The 23489-nt window shown below is 41.7% G+C and overlaps 1 protein-coding gene across 1 annotated transcript in view; it reads right to left on the minus strand.

Annotated features, from left to right (window-relative positions):
- The window catches only part of LOC126471071 (uncharacterized), a 46979-nt gene extending 38532 nt beyond the window's left edge, over positions 1-8447 (minus strand). The window contains exons 1-4 of the mRNA XM_050099176.1: positions 8368-8447; positions 6420-6605; positions 4153-4267; positions 3740-3791 (exon numbers count right to left, since the gene is read on the minus strand). Of these exons, the coding sequence (XP_049955133.1) occupies positions 3740-3791; positions 4153-4267; positions 6420-6605; positions 8368-8447 (433 nt within the window). The remainder of the gene's footprint in view (positions 1-3739; positions 3792-4152; positions 4268-6419; positions 6606-8367) is intronic.
- Positions 8448-23489: the final 15042 nt, after the last annotated feature.

The raw sequence follows: 23489 nt of genomic DNA on the forward strand, positions 1-23489 counted from the left end.
CTGGAAACGGTCTCCAGGTAACCGAACATACCATTTCCCTTTAATGATCGGTTTAGCTTGACCATAGCACCCAGTTCATCCATGTAAACAAACACAGCCCAGCCCATTGTGGAGACACCATCAGCTTGCACAGTGCATTGTTGGCAACTTCGGTCCGTGACTTCGTGGGGTCTGTGGTCAGTCGAACACTACCATCAGCTTTTACCAACTGAGATCTGAGCTCATTAGACTAGGTCACGATTGGCCAGTCGTCTAGGGTCAAACTGATATGGTCACGAAACCAGGAGAGCCGCTGCAGGCGATATCGTGCTGTTAGGAAATGCAACGTCGGTCGTCTGCTACCATAGCCAATTCAGACCAAATTTCTCCGCACTGCTGTAACGGATATTTTCGTTGCACGTTCTACATTGATTTCCTTGGTTATTTTACACAGTGTTACTTGTCTATTAGCACTGATAATTCTATGAAAATGCCGCTGCTCTCGGACATGAAGTGAAGGACATCGGCCACGGCGTTGTTCGCGGTGATGGGTAATGCTTGGAATTAGGATTCTCGGCACGTTCTTGACACAGTGGATCTCGGAACAGTGAATCCCCTAACGATCTCCGAAATGGAACGTTCCATGCGACTAGCTCTAGCTATCATTCTGCTTTAAGAGTCCGTTAATTCATGTCGTTCGGCCATAATAACATCGGAAACATATTCAAGTAAATCACATAAGTATAAGTAACAGTTCCGCCAATTCACCCCATTTTGTAACTCGCGTACTCTGTACTATGCAATCTGTATATATGGATATCGCTATCACATTACTGTCAACTCACTGTATTGAACACATTTTTCCGAAATTCCTTTTCCAAAGGAGGCGAAGTAAGTATTCTGGAATTAAAATCGAGGGCTGCTGGCAACATGAGTAATTTAGCAGATACCCTAGGTGTAACAAAGCAGCTTAAAGTACTTAACGAAAGAAAGTGTTCGGTCATAAAACATACCAATAAGGTTCATTTCAGAATATGTTGATACAATACACCCATTCTTAGCAATCGTATACAACCACTCGCTCGACGGAAGATCCATAGCAGAAGACTGGAAAGTTTCCCAGGTCACACTAATATTCAAGAAAAGAAATAACAGTAAACAGCTGAATTGAGAAAATTTCATTCCTGTGAAACGCAGGTAACACTTTATTCGCACGAGATAATGAGTGCTATCGACAGGGGATCTCAAATTGATTGCATGTTTCTAGATTTTCAGAAGGCTTTTGCCACCGGTACTCACAAGAGAATTCTAATGAAACTGCGTGCCTAGGGAGTATCGCTTGGTTTGAAGAACATTCTCGATAAATCGAGCAAATGATTTGGTTACCCAGATGGGCCGACATAAATGCTATCGAACATTTATGGAACAAATTCGAGAGGTCAGTTCATGGACAAAATCCTGCACTGGTAATGCTTTCACAATTGTGGACGGCAGGGGTGTTCCAACGACTTGTTGAGTACATGCGACGTCGAGTTGCTGTACTACATCGGACAAAAGAAGTTCCGACATGATATTAGGAGGTATCCCATAAAACTGAAATGGTATCCGTCGTTCCCCAGGAATTTGTTATAAAGCCTCTGCTGTTTCTATCTACATAAACGATTTAGAAGACATCCTGTTTGCAAATGATTCTATTATTTACCGTCTAGTAAAGTCACCAGAAAATCAAAACCAATCGAAAAATCTAATCGAAAAGCCACGTAATCTGTACACTGAGGTGACAAATATCATGGGATAGCGATATGCACATATACAGATGGCGGGAGTATCTCGCACACAAGGTACAAAAAGGGCGTGCATTGATGGAGCTGTCCTTTGCACTCAAGAGACTCATGTGATAAAGGTTTCCGACGTGATTATGGCCGAACGACGTGCATTAATAGACTTTGAACAGGAATGATAGTTGGAGCTATACGCATGGTACATTAGATTTTGGATATCATTAGGGAATGTAATATTCCGAGATCCACAATGTCAAGAATGCGCCGAGAACACCAAATTTCAGGAATTACTTCTCATTGCTGACAACGCAGTGACCGACGGCATTCGCTTAACATCCGAGAGCAGCGACGTTTGCATAGAGTTGTCTGTGCTAACAGACAGGGACGCGGAAATTAATGTGGGACGTACGAAGATGTATCCGTTAGGACATTGAGGCGACATTTGGCCTTAATGAACTGCGGCAGCAGACAATTGTTGCTGCCTTTGTTAACAGCAAGATTTCGCCTGAAGCCCCTCTCCTGGGCTCATGATCATATCAATCGGACCCCATATGACTAGAAAACCCAGGCCTACTCAGTTGAGTCCCGGTTTCAAGTGGTAAGAGCTAATGGTACGGTTCGAGTGCGGCGCAGATCCCGCGAAGGCAAGCACCCAAGTTGTCAACAAGGCACTGTGCAAGCTGGTGGTGGGTCCATAATGGTTTGGGCTGTGTTTACATGGAATTGACTGGCTGCTCTAGTCAAAGTGAACCGATCATTGACTGGAAATGGTTACTTTCGGCTACTTGAAGACGACTTGTTCGGCTACTTCGCGAAATTTTGCAGGCATTTATGGACTTCATGTTCCCAAGCAACTATGAAATTTTTATGGATGACACTCCGCCATGTCACCGGGTCATAGCTGTTCGCGATTGGTTTGAAGAACATTCTCGATAAATCGAGCAAACGATTTGGTTACCCAGATCGGCCGACATAAATGCTATCGCACATTTATGGAACAAATTCGAGAGGTCAGTTCGTGGACAAAATTCTGCACTGGTAATGCTTTCACAATTGGGGACGGCAGGGGTCTTCCAACAACTTGTTGAGTACATGCGACGCCGAGTTGCTGCACTACATCGGACAAAAGGAGTTCCGACATGATATCAGGAGGTATCCCATGACTTTCGTTATCTCGTATATGTATGGTGCGAAAAGTGGCAATTGTCTCTCAATGAGGATAAGTTGTGAGGTCATCCAAGAGTACAAAAACAAGAAAACAAAAAGAAAAATCCCTTAAATTTCGGTTACATGATAAATCACACAAATTTAAAGGTTGTTAGTTAGACTAAATATCCTGAAATTTCAGTTACGATAGTGTAAATTTTAACGATCACATAGATAATGTAGTGAGAAAGGAAAACTAAGATTTACGTTTTACTGTCAGAACGCATGGAACATGCAACAGGTCTAGTAAAGAGACTACCTTGTTTTTTTGTCTGCTAGAGAATTGCTGTACTGCATGGGAGCCTTACTAGATAGGTTTGACGGAGGACATCGAAAAAAATTGAAAGGAGGGCATCTCGTTTTGTATTATTGCGAAATAGGGGGGAGAGAGTCATGGATGTTATAAGCCAGGTGGGATGGCAATCATTAAGATAAAGACGTTTTCGTTGCGCAGGATCTCCTCATGAAGTTTCAATCACCAACTTTCTTCTCTGAAAGAGAAAATATCTTACTGACGCCAACCTACATAGGGGGAAATGATCGTCTGAATTAAACAAGAGAAATCAGAGTTTGTGCAGAAAGATTTAAACGTTCATTTTCCACACGGTAGAGCCATAGTCTTAAGGTGGTTGTGCAAAGTCCGTAAGTGTGAAATGCAGAATAATCATGTTGATCTAAAGATAGTTACTACTGAAGTAAGTCGATAATCTGACCATTTTTGTGTTTATGCACTACAAATAAAGAATCGGAGGTGTCTCTCAGTCAGAACTCACCAAATAATGTTGTTGAAATCTGAGTGCTTTCACTGGGTGTGTCGCTTTCCACCTGAAACAATAATTTGACAGCGTACAGACTATAAATTTCAGGAACAATCGTAAATATAGCGGAAAGCAGAAATAAGCTTCGTAATAATTTTTTCAATTGTTTTTTTTTGCGTTCATCACTAAAAAGCTAGTATGAATCTTTAATTAGCTAAAATTAGTTTCGACTACTTCAGAACTGTCTGGCTGACTCTTAGCCTCAATTTACACCTTTACCAATAAGCGCAAAGTACATTACACACGTAATTAATTTGTGGAAGCAAGTGGGCCTCGTGTGTGGCACATCATGCACCAGTTGGTGTGCTGGATGAGAACTACAACGAGGAACGTCATTAATGCACTGAGAAAAATGCTGGTTTACTCACTGTCACTGCAGTATGCACGGGCGAGTATTCAATGTCGTAGTTCTGCGAGCGTAAGTTGTCGCCGTCCACCTTGAGACCAATGCGCCCTTTGAATCCAATCGACCGCAAGGACACCCTGTTACAACAACACAAACGTCGTCACATACACATATTTTGTATACTATTGTGTTTACGAACATATATAACATTTTTTATCAAAACTGTATCTCGTTCCTGTGCCTAGCCTTACTGGTAACCATTTGTTGAGGTTTTACCGCGGGGACGTTTTATTGTTAAGCACATACAATTTCAAATCTGTCACTGTGCACGCTGAATGTTTCTGTGTCTTGTACAAACACACCATCAAATATATTTTCATATGAAGAGAGGCACTTTTCTTTGGTCAAACCAAAACTAGTCTTAACTTAACACTGAAATTCAGCTGATTTAGAAGATACTGTGGGTACGTACGTTGCATGTTCCGAAATCGCTGCACCTAGAGAATTCCATTGTATCTAAGCAAACACTAAACAGGAACTACATTAGATTCTGCGTTAAATACATTCATGATTATTCTGCAGGTTCTGTTTTCGATAATTTTTCACTTCACCCGTATTCTTCGACAGACATGTGTCATCACATGTACGAGAGATCAGTCGTAATACATACGAAGTATGTGTAAAATATTCGACAGGGCGTTTTACTACAAGCATCGTTCTAAAATGGTTGAAAACAACCTTTGGAACTCGTTTATAGGTACTTAATACCAGGCTAGGCGCAAGTGGCATTAAATGTCGATGTAACTTCTAAGAATTCAGAGGAAGCTATTTGTGAAGTGTGATGGTTAACTCCATATTCCGCAAGTTTTAGGACTACGGCAAGCACTGGAATTTAAAGTCGTGTTCTCAAAATCACAGTAATATCGTGTTCTTTTGACAAGCATCACTGTCGCTCTCAATGTCTGTGGTATTGAGATAATCCGCAGCTTTCCTAACGCTTTGTAGAATGGTTACTAGTCTCCACGAAGACGCAGTATGACATCAGAGTACGAAAATCAACAGATGCCGCCGTCCTGGAAGGAAAACTGTGCTGTTGCTGTCAACGATGTGATTTGCTTGAGTAGTCATTTCTTTTTTCAATTGATCAGTGACCATGTTACAGAGCTTCCTAACTTTCTACATGGTAATTTCTTGGGTTGCTAGAAGCACTCCTATTAGTCACCTTCGTTGCATTAGTGTGCTACGTCTATGCATTTCACGTGGGTGTACTCATTCGCAAAGTACAGTTTCAACCGTAGTGTGTTGACTGCCAATCTTTTATCTGCGTACACTTGACTTCCTAGCGTAAATTCATTTGCGATATTTGGGAGCAAACGGGAACTCTTTGTGACAATCGATCCGGTGGTCTAACCGAAAGTCGACGTCACCAGATGAAATCCGAAATGAAATGATCTCAGATATCAATGCCACTTATCGTTTTTTATGTTCTAATACGCGCAGATTAGTGAAGAAGATTTGGCAAGTTATTTAATCAATCAGGTGAAACACGTTTCTCAGTCTGTTAATCAAATAACTTCTTTCAAATTCAAATACTTTTCCAATGAAAAAAGAATAAACTTTTCCGATCACTTTATGTACACAGAATTTAAGTATGTGTTCATTTTGCGAAGAACGCTTCTTTTGCAGAATGTCATCTAGATTCATTTAAATTTTCAGTGGTAGGTGGGTAGCATAACATGTGTTTGGTTTTTGTGTTGCCCAGGAACCTCATTTGCACAGAAAATGTTTTACTACTGGCACATTTTGCGACCTTGCGATCATTTGCGATAAGCTAAAACTGTGTGTCGGCAGAGGACTCGAATGTGCACAGCTGCCTTTGCCTTCAGTGGACTTTGCTCTACTATTTAAGTCACTCGAGAGCTCAGCTTGTTGTAGGCCAATGAGGATGCTCCATACTAGCATCTGGAAGAGTATGGCCTCTAAAGGCAAGTGTCTGGGCTCGAGTCCTGACCGACATACAGTTTTAACTTACCACAAACGATGACATAACCTCGTTTGTGTTTATTTTCGATTCTTAATATTTACGTCGAAAGACTGGTGGTTCCACTTAGACCGTAAACGTTATGATTTATCAAAATAATGGTAAGATAACAAGTATTGCTTGCCAGTTAGTCCATCGTAATAATTTCACCGTTGTTTGAAACATAAGACAATGTGAATTACTTTGAAACAAGCGTGATTTTCTGTGGGCGCATTCATTAGCGGGAAAAAAGGAAGGAGGCACTCTACCCGAAAGTCCCGCGGCTGAAGGCAGGCAGCATCCTGAGGATGGGGTGCGACACAATGGAGTAGTTGCCCGCGATGGCGATGGTGCCGATGCTGCCCTCGACGACCATGTTGAGGAACGGCAGGTCCACTTTGCACGACGTCACGTTGAGAATTGGTGTCGATATGATCTCAATACCGTTCAGCTCCCTGAAACAGGATGGTCTCTGCAGCAGACATCGCGAAGAAAGCTGAGCGAAAGTCTAGTGAGGGGTCTAGCGCATGTTCCATTACCTATGCACTTGTTATCAAAACCATGTTGTCGCGTTTCAGGCATGGCTCATCTCCAGTATGCATGTCAAAAACTACACGACAGTTGTCAAAATGACTCTAAGCATTATATGACTTAACATCTGAGGTCATCAGTCCCCTAGACTTAGAACTACTTAAACCTTTAAACCTAAATAACCTAAGGGCATCACACACATCCATGTCCTAGTCAGGATTCGAACCTGTGACCGCAGCTCGGTCCCGGACTGAAGCGCCTAGAACCGCTCGGCCAAAGCGGCCGGCACAGTTGTCAAAAGCACAAATTACAAATGACATTTTAAATACAAACCTAGACATGTTCATAGACATCCAAGTTGACGTACCAAGAAACCAATACAATACACAGTACCTTGTCAAGTGCCGGCCGCGGTGGTCTAGCGGTTCTAGGCGCTCAGTCCGGAACCGCGCGACTGCTACGGTCGCAGGTTCGAATCCTGCCTCCGGCAGTGATGTCCTTAGGTTAGTTAGGTTTAAGTAGTTCTAAGTTCTAGGGGACTGATGACCACAGATGTTAAGTCCCATAGTGCTCAGAGCCATTTGAACCATTTGAAACTTGTCAAGTGATAACTCCACTTATACACATTCAGTTGAAATGATACTTTGTAATAATTTTGTTTTTGATGCATAAATTTGGTTGTCTATGAATTTGAGTAGGTTTGTACTTAATATGGACATGTAATTTGTGCTTGCATTACAATTGTAAACTTCTGGAAATTGGAAGTTTGTGGTAAGATCCTATGGGACCAAATTACTGAGGCCATTGGTCCCTAATCTGTCACACTACGTAATCTAGCTTAAACTTACTTACGCTAAGGACAACACACGCACCCATATCCGAGGGAGGACTCGAACGTCCGACTGGGAGAGCCGCGCGAACCGTGACAGTACGCCCAAGACCGCGCGGCTACCCCGAGTGGACTAATCTTCCGTTTGACAGATATTCTGATAATGGTTTTTCCTGAAGAGCGTCGCCTAAGTTTTTACAACATGTGAACTCTTGTTACTTAGCGACCTGAAGCAGTGTTAATGTAATTGTGTAATAGTCACAGGCATTCTTTTACCTCATATTAAGCTATATAAGGATCTGAATAGCTAATATTACAGTTTATGGCTAACGTACAGAAACTGATAACATTCTCAGAGTAGTGCCCTCCCTTTCTTGGCACATAGTCTGACAATTTACAAGGAAATCAGAAATTTGATAATGTGGAATGAAGCTAACATGACCTTTATAGCAACACCTCTGACGATGAATACTAGCTTTTAACATGAGAAACACCTTTACTAAACGCAATATTGATTTTAATTTTGATTTTATCTATGATTAGGTGAAAGTGCGTCAATACCCTCCCGGAAATACAGTTATTGTACTAACATATTTATGATGCTGAAGACACTTATTTCTTCTGCTACGCAAAAAATTGTGTGTTGGTGTTGTATGTGGTTGAGCCAGACTTGTTGAAGATTCATTCAATATTTTTATGTAATTACGTACTGTTCATAAAGGTCATGATCAGGATTTATAACAATGAGTGGAGCGGGAACAAGCTGACCACAAGAGCGTCAAGGAATGTAACCAACAACGAACTGAAATAGGACATTTGTGAAATCTAAAGTATTCATATATTTAGCAGCTACTTACACCGACGTTTCCTTAGTAGGCTGGAAGAAGATGTCCTTGAGGATAGCCTGCAGGGATCTAAAGGCGGGCACGGGTGGCATAGTCTTGGACGCCTGTAGTAAATACAGAAACAAAAACCTGTCATTGTCCCACCTCAAGAAGTGAAAACACCTCACTAATCATGATGTTAATCGAAACATTTTCTACTTATTACCATGAATTTTCTGACTAAGTAACCAGAGAAATAAAATATGTGTTACGTAGTGCAGTATTATTGTTCATACAGATCGACAACTTGTTTTATCTATTTTTACCCACACAAAATGGACAATAAGGAAATACATTTCTCTAGAATGCATCAAAATTTAAACTGGTTTCAGTTTTAAAATAAAGCGTTTTTTTTTATTTGCTCTTGCTGAACCTATGAGACAAACTATTTGACGGATATCCATTGTACTAGTACAGGTATTCAGTATTCTGTCTAGTAATACTAGTGAAGCCAAGTGGAATGACTACTTCTGCAAGAATTCTTCAACAACGATGTTACTAAATGAATCTAAGTAATATGAATATTTCAATCATGACTATTTCTGTATTTTAAGTGTATACATAAGAGACAATAGCACTTACGTCAATAATGTGAGCGTTAAAGCGCGGCTCAGCACTCTTCAGAGCTGTCTTCAAGGGCTCTTCAATAGCTGCGAACAGAAGTCCAACGTGATACTATGAGTGAAATTGCCGAAACTCAAGCCGTATAGTCATTTATATTGCTCTAAATGTAAATGTTCCGAGGTCTTCACTAACAACCAACGAGAGTGATAACATGGGGTGAAAAGAACACTATTTAATCTGGACGTAGGGTGACAATAATAAATTTATAAGGAAGCAGTAACAGACAAGTGTGTTGGTGTTTGCATGTAAACTACCAGTTAAGAACTTGTTTTCTATCGCATGGTTTAATGAAACTACCGAAATGGGACGGTGGCAGATTTAGGAAAACCTACGTCACAGGATTCCGTTCACATTCGTATGCAACAACTCTATTTACGATTTAAAAAACCCTTCTGTGTTGTTTAACCTATACTTACCATATAAATAGAAGACTGTATCCTCACATGGCATTAAATTCAATACTTTGAATCTGATACTATATTTAAAACGCAAAAACTGAATACATAAGTTTTAAAAAACGGGAGATTTGGACAAAACTTATAATTATACCATTGATTCGGATCTTTGCAACGAGAACGTCTACTTTCACGAAGTGCAGTTAGCTTTACTCATGAACAAATTACTGATCTGTTTCAAATAAACATTATTTAACGTTAATGGCTTGCGACCTGTGCTAAAGACATTTATCATCACTTAGATGAAAAGTATGCAATGCTTGAAGAATTTAGATTCACTGTAAGTGTTAACTTTCTGAGACGCCACATTTCATCTTACCAGATCTCGAACAGAAACATAGCAATTTCATTACAAAAATTATTTTGAGGAGATACTTTCAATGATTTATAATTCTGTAAAAATAGAACTCTACAAATTACAGGAATAAGTTAGCATTAAAAAGGAGCTACTTCGTTTCATAGATTGGATCTATGAAAAAATTGAAGCATATTGCAATATCTGAAGAATTTCGATTCACTAAAATGGATTTGCTTTCCGAGACGCCACATTTCATCTTATCAGGTCTCGAACAAAAACACAGCATGTTCATTAAAAAAATTGTTTTGTGGACATAATTTCAGTGATTTACAATTGTGTAAAAATAGAACTCTACACATTACGGGAGTAAGTTAGCATTAAAAAAACAGCTACTTTTTTCATATAATGGATCCATAGAATAATTTCAATTAGAATGTATTTGGTTTCCAGGATGTACACGATAATTTCCGATTCATTCTGCAACGAGTGCCGCTTCTAAATGAAAGGTACCGTTATCTACTAAATGAACCACCTCATTCCCCGTGAAGGTGTGATACTGAAATGTGTAATTCATAATTGACTGCGCGTGATATGTTCTGAAAGACGAAACATTATGAAACAGAACAAGATATAATCAGCAATTAGGTAACGTACGTTACAGCGGCATACCTAGGAAGGAGCCTTGCTGCTTGGTTGGCATGGCGGCGGTGTTCCCTGCCAGAAACAGCAACAGCACAGCAGGGATGGTTCGCATGATGTCGGCTGCGCAGAACACCAACGCTCTGCGTAATCTCTGCAAACAGAGTAACCAAGTACCCAGATTTTACGTGAGGCTGGAGACGGAAAAGATTTAGACTGCTAAAATGCTCTGATAAAAAAGTGGGGAGTATTGAAATTTTGGATGTCAACATTTTAATTTTCTTCCTTGAAAGGTGTACAAGTCATTGTGTTATAACCAGTACTTACAAAGATAAGTATCGTTTTGGGCGCTCGTGGCACAATTAGGGACAACGTTGCTTTTACTGCCTGTAATTATTATTATTACTATTATTATTATTAAGACATGCACAAATTCATCGGCACCCCCTCCTTTAGCGTACTATGTGCAGTGCCTCCCCAGTGCTCAGATTCCTTCGCTCACACGTGGGTGGTCTGCGAGCTACCCACCTCTGGACGCTCTAACTTCTTCAGCGAGCTCTAAACATACCTGTCACACAAACGACTTTAAATGTGGATGTAGGCGGACTTCAAATAGCACGAGTTCTGATGTCAAGTATGAATGTTCAAAAAATCCGTATTTAAAGTGCCTGTGTTTACCTGATTCGCCTTCGTGCTATAAAATGACTTGTTTCATTCATTACCTGCATTGTTCTCAAGTATTTTTTCATTATATCGTTGCTAAAGGCTAACAAGACATTTTGAAGTTATTTTGTTAGCAATAAGAAATCAATCAATGCTCACAATTTCATTTGCATCATGGGAAACAAGAGACACCATCTTTCCGCCAGATGAAATGGAGTGGCCACCACCTTTCAATAAAACATTTCCGTAGATAAACTGGCACTCTATATTCGTTACTACCGAAAGTGTACCAACGAAATGAAATACAAAGATAGAAAAAACCAAAACACCTAAAACTAATAAATGTAGAACAATGGAATTTCGGGATGCATTTACATTATTAACAGTGCAAGATCGCAGGATAATGCAAACGAGAGATAAGCAACTGTAAATGGGAAATTCTGGTACATTAATAATCGGTGTAACAACCAGAATGTTGAATGCAAATAAACAAATGTGCGTCATTATGTTGTACAAGCGCCAGATGTCAGTCTGTGGGATAGAGTTCCATGCCTGTCGCACTTGGTTGGTCCGTAAAGAGACGATTGTTGCTATTTGTGGATGACGCTGGAGTTGACGTCCGATGATGTCCCATATGTGCTCGACTGGAGACAGATCTGGTGGTCGAACAGGCCAGGACAACAAGTCGACACTCTGCAGAGCATGTTGGGTTACAACAGTTATATGTGGGCGAGCGTTATCCTGTTGGAAAACACCACCTTGAATTCTATTCATGAACAGGAGCACAGCTAGTCGAATCACCAGACTGACGCACAAATTTTCAGTCAGGCTGCATGGTATTACCACGAGAGTGCTCCTGCTTTCACAAAAAATCGCATCTAGGCCGTAACTCCAGGTGATCGAACAGGCCAGGACAACAAGTCGACACTCTGCAGAGCATGTTGGGTTACAACAGTTATATGTGGGCGAGCGTTATCCTGTTGGAAAACACCACCTTGAATTCTATTCATGAACAGGAGCACAGCTAGTCGAATCACCAGACTGACGCACAAATTTTCAGTCAGGCTGCATGGTATTACCACGAGAGTGCTCCTGCTTTCACAAAAAATCGCACCCCAGGCCGTAACTCCAGGTGATCGAACAGGCCAGGACAACAAGTCGACACTCTGCAGAGCATGTTGGGTTACAACAGTTATATGTGGGCGAGCGTTATCCTGTTGGAAAACACCACCTTGAATTCTATTCATGAACAGGAGCACAGCTAGTCGAATCACCAGACTGACGCACAAATTTTCAGTCAGGCTGCATGGTATTACCACGAGAGTGCTCCTGCTTTCATAAAAAATCGCACCCCAGGCCGTAACTCCAGGTGATCGAACAGGCCAGGACAACAAGTCGACACTCTGCAGAGCATGTTGGGTTACAACAGTTATATGTGGGCGAGCGTTATCCTGTTGGAAAACACCACCTTGAATTCTATTCATGAACGGGAGCACAGCTAGTCGAATCACCAGACTGACGCACAAATTTTCAGTCAGGCTGCATGGTATTACCACGAGAGTGCTCCTGCTTTCATAAAAAATCGCACCCCAGGCCGTAACTCCAGGTGATCGAACAGGCCAGGACAACAAGTCGACACTCTGCAGAGCATGTTGGGTTACAACAGTTATATGTGGGCGAGCGTTATCCTGTTGGAAAACACCACCTTGAATTCTCTTCATGAACAGGAGCACAGCTAGTCGAATCACCAGACTGACGCACAAATTTTCAGTCAGGCTGCATGGTATTACCACGAGAGTGCTCCTGCTTTCATAAAAAATCGCACCCCAGGCCGTAACTCCAGGTGATCGAACAGGCCAGGACAACAAGTCGACACTCTGCAGAGCATGCTGGGTTACAACAGTTATATGTGGGCGAGCGTTATCCTGTTGGAAAACACCGCCTTGAATTCTATTCATGAACAGGAGCACAGCTAGTCGAATCACCAGACTGACGCACAAATTTTCAGTCAGGCTGCATGGTATTACCACGAGAGTGCTCCTGCTTTCATAAAAAATCGCACCCCAGGCCGTAACTCCAGGTGATCGAACAGGCCAGGACAACAAGTCGACACTCTGCAGAGCATGTTGGGTTACAACAGTTATATGTGGGCGAGCGTTATCCTGTTGGAAAACACCACCTTGAATTCTATTCATGAACGGGAGCACAGCTAGTCGAATCACCAGACTGACGCACAAATTTTCAGTCAGGCTGCATGGTATTACCACGAGAGTGCTCCTGCTTTCATAAAAAATCGCACCCCAGGCCGTAACTCCAGGTGATCGAACAGGCCAGGACAACAAGTCGACACTCTGCAGAGCATGTTGGGTTACAACAGTTATATGTGGGCGAGCGTTATCCTGTTGGAAAACACCACCTTGAATTCTATTCATGAACGGGAGCACAGCTAGTCGAATCACCAGACTGACGCACAAATTTTCAGTCAGGCTGCATGGTATTACCACGAGAGTGCTCCTGCTTTCATAAAAAATCGCACCCCAGGCCGTAACTCCAGGTGATCGAACAGGCCAGGACAACAAGTCGACACTCTGCAGAGCATGTTGGGTTACAACAGTTATATGTGGGCGAGCGTTATCCTGTTGGAAAACACCACCTTGAATTCTCTTCATGAACAGGAGCACAGCTAGTCGAATCACCAGACTGACGCACAAATTTTCAGTCAGGCTGCATGGTATTACCACGAGAGTGCTCCTGCTTTCATAAAAAATCGCACCCCAGGCCGTAACTCCAGGTGATCGAACAGGCCAGGACAACAAGTCGACACTCTGCAGAGCATGCTGGGTTACAACAGTTATATGTGGGCGAGCGTTATCCTGTTGGAAAACACCACCTTGAATTCTATTCATGAACAGGAGCACAGCTAGTCGAATCACCAGACTGACGCACAAATTTTCAGTCAGGCTGCATGGTATTACCACGAGAGTGCTCCTGCTTTCATAAAAAATCGCACCCCAGGCCGTAACTCCAGGTGATCGAACAGGCCAGGACAACAAGTCGACACTCTGCAGAGCATGTTGGGTTACAACAGTTAAATGTGGGAGAGCGTTATCCTGTTGGAAAACACCACCTTGAATTCTATTCATGAACAGGAGCACAGCTAGTCGAATCACCAGACTGACGCACAAATTTTCAGTCAGGCTGCATGGTATTACCACGAGAGTGCTCCTGCTTTCATAAAAAATCGCACCCCAGGCCGTAACTCCAGGTGATCGAACAGGCCAGGACAACAAGTCGACACTCTGCAGAGCATGTTGGGTTACAACAGTTAAATGTGGGAGAGCGTTATCCTGTTGGAAAACACCACCTTGAATTCTATTCATGAACAGGAGCACAGCTAGTCGAATCACCAGACTGACGCACAAATTTTCAGTCAGGCTGCATGGTATTACCACGAGAGTGCTCCTGCTTTCATAAAAAATCGCACCCCAGGCCGTAACTCCAGGTGTAGTTCCGGTGTGTCTAGCACGCAAACAAATTGGTTACAAGTCCTCAACTAGCTTCCTTCTCAACCAACACGTAGCCATCACTGACACAGATACAGAACCAGATTTCATCAGCAAACGCAACAGATCTCCGACCTGTCCTTCGATGAGCTCTCGCTTGACACCAATGAAGTAGCAAATGGGGATGGTTTGGGGTCAACGGAATGGACGCTACAGGGTGTCTGGTTAGGAGCTTTCCTCAAAGTAACCGATTTGTAAAACTTCGTTGTGTCACTGTGGTGCCAACTCTTGGTCGAATTGCTGCAGATGCAGTACGATGCACCAGAGCCATACACCGACCACGATGGTCTTCCCTCTCGGTAGTACCAGGTGACCGTCCGGAGACAGGTGTTCTTGCGACCGTACATTCTCGTAACCATCGCTGCCAACAATCACATGGCTACATTCCTGTCAAGCCCCTCTGCAGTATCGCAGAAGGAACATCCAGCTTTTCGTAGCCCTGTTACATGACCTCGTTCAAACTCAGTCAGGTGGTGATACTGGCGTGTTTGTGGCCTTAAAGGCGTCGTTCATTAATATTAACATACCAGGTAACTAACTCGCATGAGCGCTATAGCTTGTATTTAAAGTAGACTTGATTTGCATCCTTACAGTGGCGCTACTGTTGCCATCATGTTCGAGATCTAGTAACATGCGTACAAACTGTCGTTTACTTCGCACAAATCCTTAATTTTGCGATGTTTTTACCGTCAGTGTAAGTCTGGATTGCAGCTGCAGTGAATTCTTGTGTCCATGCAGTGTTCCAGTGCTAGAAATATATAGCATTCTGATAGGTAACGCTTTTTCGTGTACCTCCAGTGACACTGACTGGAGTAATGCGACTTTTAGGCCTTCATACTTACATTGCGCTGCAGTCAGTTGTTGGGTGACTGTCGAAGTTTATTCAACGGAAACATTTGCTAGCTACAGTTCCGGATCTATATTACATTGTGTTCCATTATCATTATCACGTCATCTCTTACTGAAATCGTTAACCAAGAGAGAACTTCATGACGTGGATGAAAAGACAAAATCAATAATATAGCATGACTCAGTACCAACATTCTTCCAAGTATTTTTCCGTTTGTGTTTCTGTAAACAAACTCCAATTGAGCGCACACAAGCTTACATGTAGCCACGACCTTCTCGTATGTCGCATGGGCTTCTAGCAATGAATTTCTGCTGTTTAACGACCAATTAGGTATTCTACACATTTCTTACTCACACGCAAGATGTATCTGGTGTAAGTGCAGATTTTTTTATAGGTGGAGGATAGCGTGCTGAATAACAACACAACAGTATTTAAATCATTTGCAGACTAATAATTGTAGGTATTGCAAATTGTATGTTTTTAGGCTGATTAGTACCTCCAAGTACACGGGGCAAGAGCAAGCCATTAATGCTTATTTTCCCCTGGGCAGCGGCTCAGGTATTACAGTGAGGACGCATGGGCACAAAACCGTTAGTGTATCCCCGATACGCGTTGCCCACCTAGTGGCGCAGTGACGATTATGCAGAAAATAGCAGTCGTAAAGTCTGTGACGTGTTTGTGTGTAGACAGTTGGACGCAGAGAAAAAGCAACCATCACAATGATGTGTGTACATCTTAAGGCACCACATATAGATATATCGGCAGTTATACTCGTTGTACCCTGTATATTTGTACAGTGTTCAGGAACGGACTGCAGGACGAGCAAGTACCGATTCGATAACCAACTGAGGTATTGTAGCACAGGCAGTTTCCGAAAGATGCACACGATTTCACAAGAGCACAGTTTCTGTGTGGATGAAGCTTGAAACTTGAGGTCAGATTTAAGTAACGCATCGTAATTAAAATTTTACCTTGGTGCCAGTTTATATGAATGAATGGTGTGTGTTCTTTCAGTCATGTCCAAAAGAACAGACACCGCGCGGAATCCGCAGCTGTGATACGTATTATGCCAGCTGTAGATGGAAGGGGGAGATGGGAGGAAAGGGAAGGAACTAATAACATGAGCCGCGTGTGGAATCAGCGCCAACAGTGAAAATGTGTGTTGGACCGGATCTCGAAATCTGGATCTGATGCTTATTAGGCAGTTGGTTGAACCACTGCTCCAATAGGACATAGTGTTTATCGCAAATCCAACAAGTATCGCGGCACGCTCCCTGGCTGACTCCCAGCTCACCCACAGTCCCTGTCCATGCACTCCATGATCGCTAATTTTAGATTCACGCTGGAAATCAAATGTACGGTACATGTTAATTTGCATTGAAGGTTGTGGATTCATAGCCCAACGAGGTGAATCAATTACATGAATGAGTGGTGGGGAAATTCAGTTTTAGATGCATACCCATGATAAATTATTTGCGAAAATGCAGTGGAATTAAGTCTGCCACATAAACTGAAGAAGATGAGAAATATCATAGGTCTCGACATTAAGTTTAAAATGTAATGGAAGGAAAACAGCAACGAGTTACAGTAATACAACAATGTTCCAAATTTATTAACAGTCAATCGTCGTGTAAACGTTTTGCGACTATAGAAGAGAGCAATTCAATGCTGCCTGCACAAGTGGTACGAAAAAAATCTATAAATTGTAAATATGGAGCAGCGAACATGGAGTCGGCGTACGAGAAGACGACTAATACTGTACTAGGGCAAGAGGTATATGCGCACTTACTTCTCCACCAATTAAGTGGATTTAGAACTAACCATACAACTTTTTAATGCAGTATGTTGTAATACACAGAAGGAATTGTAACAGAGATAACTACTTGTCGTGATGCAATATCTAGAAACTTTTATTGTCCGTAAGCTAGAGTTCAGATCTTAGCAGGTTTATCGCCACAATGGGACATTTACAGCACATTCGCTGTTTTGGTCGCATGAGAACTATTCTTTGATGACGGTATCTGCAGCACAGTTTGCTTTTAGTGTGTAGTTTTTCAATCAACGCATTATGACAGGTTGATGACTGAAAGATTGCTTCAATAAAACTAACATTTCAAGACGACTGGTTGCTGTTACTGTTACAATTGTTCTGTCTTTACCGTTCAGTCACAAAATTCGCAATGGAAAGGACAAAATTGGTTGTTAAAATCTGCAGACATAAAATAGCACTGTTGAGCTTAGTTAGACGTAAGCAATAAATAATTGTAATTATTTAACTCTCTTATCATAAACGCCAATGTATGACGCACACTAAGCAATGAATAATAATGTATCAAATTAGTGCTTGACACCATAGAATGCAGGCATTCAGTTTTAGTTTATAGGAATCCTTTTCAGTCGAAGTTGCTTTAAATGTCGTTTTATACTAAGAATGTCCTGCCACTTAATAAGTTTACTTATACAAATGCGTGACGCCTTTTTGTATATAGAAGTGGGTAAATGTATCACAGTAATACCAATTTTAACAAAATAAGTGTAGTTCTTTAGTTTCAGTCTCTTTATGAGAACCAAAGTCGGGAAAGGTTTCCTGTCAGCTTAACATTACTGGAAATTTATCGTTATCCTAAGATAATATAAGATATACTAGGTATTTCACAGTAACAGCAACTGGGAACTATCAAAAGCAATGTAGCTGTAAAATTACATAAACCCACAGTAGCAAAATGAAACCAATCCAAATCGAATTCATTCAAAATATTGTTATGTGCTCAGCAGCAAGATTGGATTGGATTAATTTGGGGGATGAGACCAAACAGCGAGGTAATCGGTCTCATTGGATTAGGGAAGGATGTGGAAGGAAGTCGGCCGCGCCCTGTCAAAGGAACCATCCCGGTATTTGCCTGAAGCGATTTAGGGTAATCACGGAAAAGCTAACTCAGGATGCCCGGCGCGGGATTGAACCGTCGTCCTCCCGAAGGTAAGTCCAGTATGGTAACCACTGCTCCACATCGCTCGGTGGTGCATGTTTTAGGTGGTCTTTGAATAAAGAGTATAATCACACTAAAAAGAAATGGCATTTCTAGCTTTTGAAAGAGAGCAGATGTATCCGTGACAGACGAGCGCAATGATGGAGCACTGTCTCCAATTTAGGACGATGGGGTTCGAACCTCGACAGTAAGAACATCCTGTCTGCAGAAGCTCCGAACTCATCAAGGCGAATGCCGAAACCATTTCTGTAGAAACTCAGGTTCGTTTATATTCCCTAACCTAACATAAACTCAGTGTACTGTATGACACCTTTAGCAAATCAACAAAACGTTAAATTGTAACTGGAGGCTTCATCTTACATCGTCTTACACCGCCCGTCCATAAAATTCAGTATATGATTTTTCTTCTAGAGTACAAGCGACGTCAGAGCAGTAACTACGATGGTTACTTGAGATGACAACTGTAAAAAACTCTAGGAGTATACAACAACCCCCTACATGTCGCCGCTGTTTGGATCGTGAGGACATGATTAGATTAACTACAGCACGGACGGAACCATTTAAACAGTAATTCTCCCCCCCCCCCCCCACCCCCACACCCGTCCATACGCGAATGAAACGGGAAAAATCACTAATAACTGGAGAAATGCATGCACTTCACAATGGCTTGCAGACTGTAGTTGTAGATGTAGCTGATGTGCATTCGACCAGTCAGTTGTGAGCAATGTTAAGCAATGGACGTGCGATCTTTAAGTGTCAACGTTGTTGCGTTACAAATAGCAGTGGAACAACATTTCTAAGTCAAATATTCAAGACATTCTCCAGAATGTTTTTAAGAAGAGGAAAGTGTGTCCAAAATTTGTCCCGCACACCTTGTTTCTCGAGCAAGAATAACGAAACGCGGATGCCTACTGCCATATGATGGAAATAGAAAACGCCTACAATTATTTTCTGGAAAATAATCATCGCAGGTGACGAGACTTGGTGTTATCTAGGCGAACCTACTGCAAAAAAGTACTTCAGAAATTCGAATGAAAGGTCAACACTGACGACATAACCGACATTCAATGCAATGAGAAGCAAGAGTTGAATAACATACAAAAGAAGGACTTTTCTTACTGTTTCATATGATTTTGTGGACGTATTATGGCCTTTTCTAAAGCTCAAGGCTACTATATAGAAAACAAGACGCACTGAAATCACCATTTTAACGTTTCTCTATATTTTATTAATTCAGTTTCGTAACTGTTTGGACTGACGGCGTAAAGCATGCATGGTTTGTATTCGTTTCTGTCTATTTCCTTTGAAATAAAAGTTTGTTCACCTAACCTAAGATTCCTTGTAAAGAAGCGTAAGTTTCGTACGAATTCTGGAGTTTGCAAAAAATTTTAACTGTGGTGAAAACTCTAAGAGTAAAATCCATTGTTGTCAGCACAGCAACCGAACAGTTACAGATGTTACATTACACTAGCCACGAGTTCACTCATAGTCTCTAGTACTTAAAAATGGAATATGTTTCGATACAATCTCATGAAAGAGCCGTGACAGTGGAATGGCAGATACGCATTAGGAAGCGGCGCCGGCGCCGTCACCATCTTCCAAAATAGGCGAAGATTGTAGGCTGAAAGTGGACGTAGCAGCTAAATAAAGAAGTCATTGAGTGTTATCTGAGAGATTGAGCGTATGCTACCTGATAGTGTCAGCGGAGAGTTGGAGCTCTTGCCACAGCTTGCGAGGGATTAGCGCTCGGCTTCCTTGACGCACCACGCTTCGGCGCGCCGACGGGCTCTGCCAACAGATAAAAGAGAGCTTTCCGTATCTGACAGCGCCGAACCGGATTAAATGGAAACCAGATCGTAAGCTACTGAAGCCTAGCGATAAGAGCAAGTGGAACGCCGGAGCGGCGCCTTTTGTGCTGGCCGCTGTTTTGGTGTCACAGACACAAACACAATGTGAGAGACCTCTTCCTAGGGCTCTCATTTAGCTGCTATCTCTCCATTGTAGTTACACGCTCTTGCAAAACTCATTTACCAGTCTCGATACTCTCTATTGTTAGCTATCGTATTGTTATCTCGCAGTTTGGACGAAATGGACTTTTCACACTCACTTTATTTGATATATCGATGTTACAAATACAGAATTTACAGAACGCTTTTTTCCTTGTGTTAGAGATTCCCTAGAACAAGTTTTCAAACTTTCTTCTTTACCTCTCTTATTCTTCTGTTGTTCTGCATAGAACTTCGGCTTATTTTCCAGTTCGTCTGACAAGGGGACCGCTCCTACTCGTCGTCACCCATTTCATCCGAATTTGTATTTGCAAAACTTGGCCAGAAATGAGATTGACAGAAGTGTTTAGAAAAGACAGCATTTTTGGCTCTGGTCTGTCGAGGCCTGAGTCATTTACATCTGTACATTTTCTGGGCAGTGGTTAGCGTAACGGAAAGAGTACATAGCGGTAATCCAAGGGTTGCGGGGTCGAATCGGTATGTGGAAACGTTTTTTCCCCCTTCTCTTTGTCTATTGCCTTCTTGCTGTATAGTGATTATCTCCACGCATAAATCATAAGGAATCGGCACTTACGGGCCGTTTTCAATTACTTTCGCTGCTTGTATCACCTTCTCTCGTGGGATATCCTATATTTATACAAATGAAACTACAAGTGAACTGAACTGTAAACAATGTACGGTACTTCTACGCAGTCGTGCCGTCGACTTATGCCAGCTGACGTGTTTAGTAGAACTGCTTGGACACGTAAAGTCTGTTTATATAAAACTGAGCGATACCAATGCGTACCAACATGTATGTATGTCTCCAATAAGTGTCTGTACAATATTGTGTTATTGGAAAATATTATTTTCTACTGTAACCAATAACTGATACAGATAACATCCATCTTACTATTTTGTGATACGTAGTTGGAGTTTCCAAACTTATGGATGGTAATGTGAATCATCAACGTTGAAATAGTAAAGAGTCTAGTTTTATATATGAAGTTCTGTTGTACGCCTTGAAGTCTTCTGAATATTTATACGCAATGCCGTATTTTCCTTTTCCGTGCCTTTTATGAACATATTAAAAATACAATACACGGGGCATTGTTTCGGTTTATTTCCGTTGTAAGTAACGTGAAAAATGAAAACAAGAAAGGTTCCCGCTTAGAGACATGACCCTACAACCATCAGATTTGTACTCTTCCCGCTATGCCAGCTGCTGTCTATAAGCCATGCAAATGTAAATGGCTCGTATAGCACCCGATTCATGCCAAAAACGCTATTTTTCGAAATAATTGGCCAGCTAGGGCTCCCATTTCTGTAACTCTCATTTCTGGCGCGAAACAGGTGACAACGAGAAGATGCGATCCCATTATGAGTCTGTAATCTCCTTCTCCGAGACCCGTTACACAGAAGAAATGTTTGTTGCACACGACTGTCTTCAAATTATGTTGAAAACGCTGAACGTTCCGAAAAGACTGCAGCTGGGGAACAGCACTACAACAGTAATAATTTCAGAGGAGATTAATAAGGGCACATAACACAGAAATACAAGTGTTTTGTAGAAAGATACAATGTTTTAATATGAAACCCAAATACGCTGAAACTGAAAGGGGGAAGAGGAAATAATGAAAAATTCACATCTCTTTTCCCAGCATTCGGATATAGGAATTACAGGACATTTGTTATTATAGATTTTTAAATTATACAAGATAAAAACAAACGGTATAGATACGGATAGGGGAGGATAATTATATAAACACAATGGCATAACGGCATTGAAAAACCTACTCTCTCTCTCTCTCTCTCTCTCTCTCTCTCTCTCACACACACACACACAGACATACACACACACACACACACACACACACACACACACACACACACACACACACACACACACGCCTACATCCGTATCTGCTGACGGAACATACTTTAGTGGATGTTGCCGAAAGACTGTCGGAACCACTATGTATAACCTCCTTATTTCTCCAATAGTCATCATGTGAGACACGACATGGGTGAAATACCATACTAATTCGTTAAAACTGAAATTTGGAGCCTCCGTTAAGGTCCTCCTCTATAACTTTTAGCGTCTGCTATTGAAGGTTGTTAAGAAAGCATTTGAGCCTCTCCTGTGCTTTCTTAACCATCTCGTACCGAAAGGAAACGCGCTGCTTTCTTTCAATTTTCTGAACCTGTCTCTCTCTTTCTCTCTCTCTCTTTCTCTCTCTCTCTCTCTCTCTCTCACACACACACACACACACACACATCGGTTAAATTAACTTAGTCGCTGAATCTGCGAACATGTCGCCATCCCATCCATGATGTCAAAAGAGCTCCACTCCATGACACTCTTAAGACAGGTTTGCAATTTAGTCCAGGCGGCTGGTGGTTAGTCTATTGGTTAGAAACTATACGCAGTTAACTAGTGCTAACATCCCAACCACTGATCAAATACTGGCAGAGAAACTTTATGCTTCACCGGGGTTTGAAGCGGCCATCTACGTCTAGAACGGCAGGGCATAACCGTGCGGCAGCGGTCTAGGGTATAACCAAAATTACTTTTTTCTCTATGCGACTCTTAGTTACCCGAAGTCGCCACTACGTGAACAATTTTTACACTTAAAATCCTAGAGGTGGGTTTTACAGACAGAGCACTGGTTCCATCTTTGAAGGAGGACAGAAGTATTAATCGGTGGTGGGGTTGTTGAAAGAATCGAAACGTGAATCTAGGTGATCGGAAAGCATTTTAAGATATAATATGATAGTGCCTTGAACAGTAAACGATCGACGTTGTTGATTGTAATGTGTACGTAAAAGAAAATACCATGTGTATCTACCTCATTGTCAAATACTAAAACGACTTTGTCTCTGAGAAATATACGTCGATGTACCTTCAGTTCCACGTTTCGAGATTTAGAGTCGAATAAAGAAAATAAACCTGAAACGAAAAATAATTGTCGTGGTAAGAAACACTAATTCATGAACATACAAGATGAGTTTACATAGTAATATTAACAGG

This window comes from Schistocerca serialis, chromosome 1 (genome assembly GCF_023864345.2).
Source record: "Schistocerca serialis cubense isolate TAMUIC-IGC-003099 chromosome 1, iqSchSeri2.2, whole genome shotgun sequence".
NCBI lineage: Eukaryota > Metazoa > Arthropoda > Insecta > Orthoptera > Acrididae > Schistocerca > Schistocerca serialis.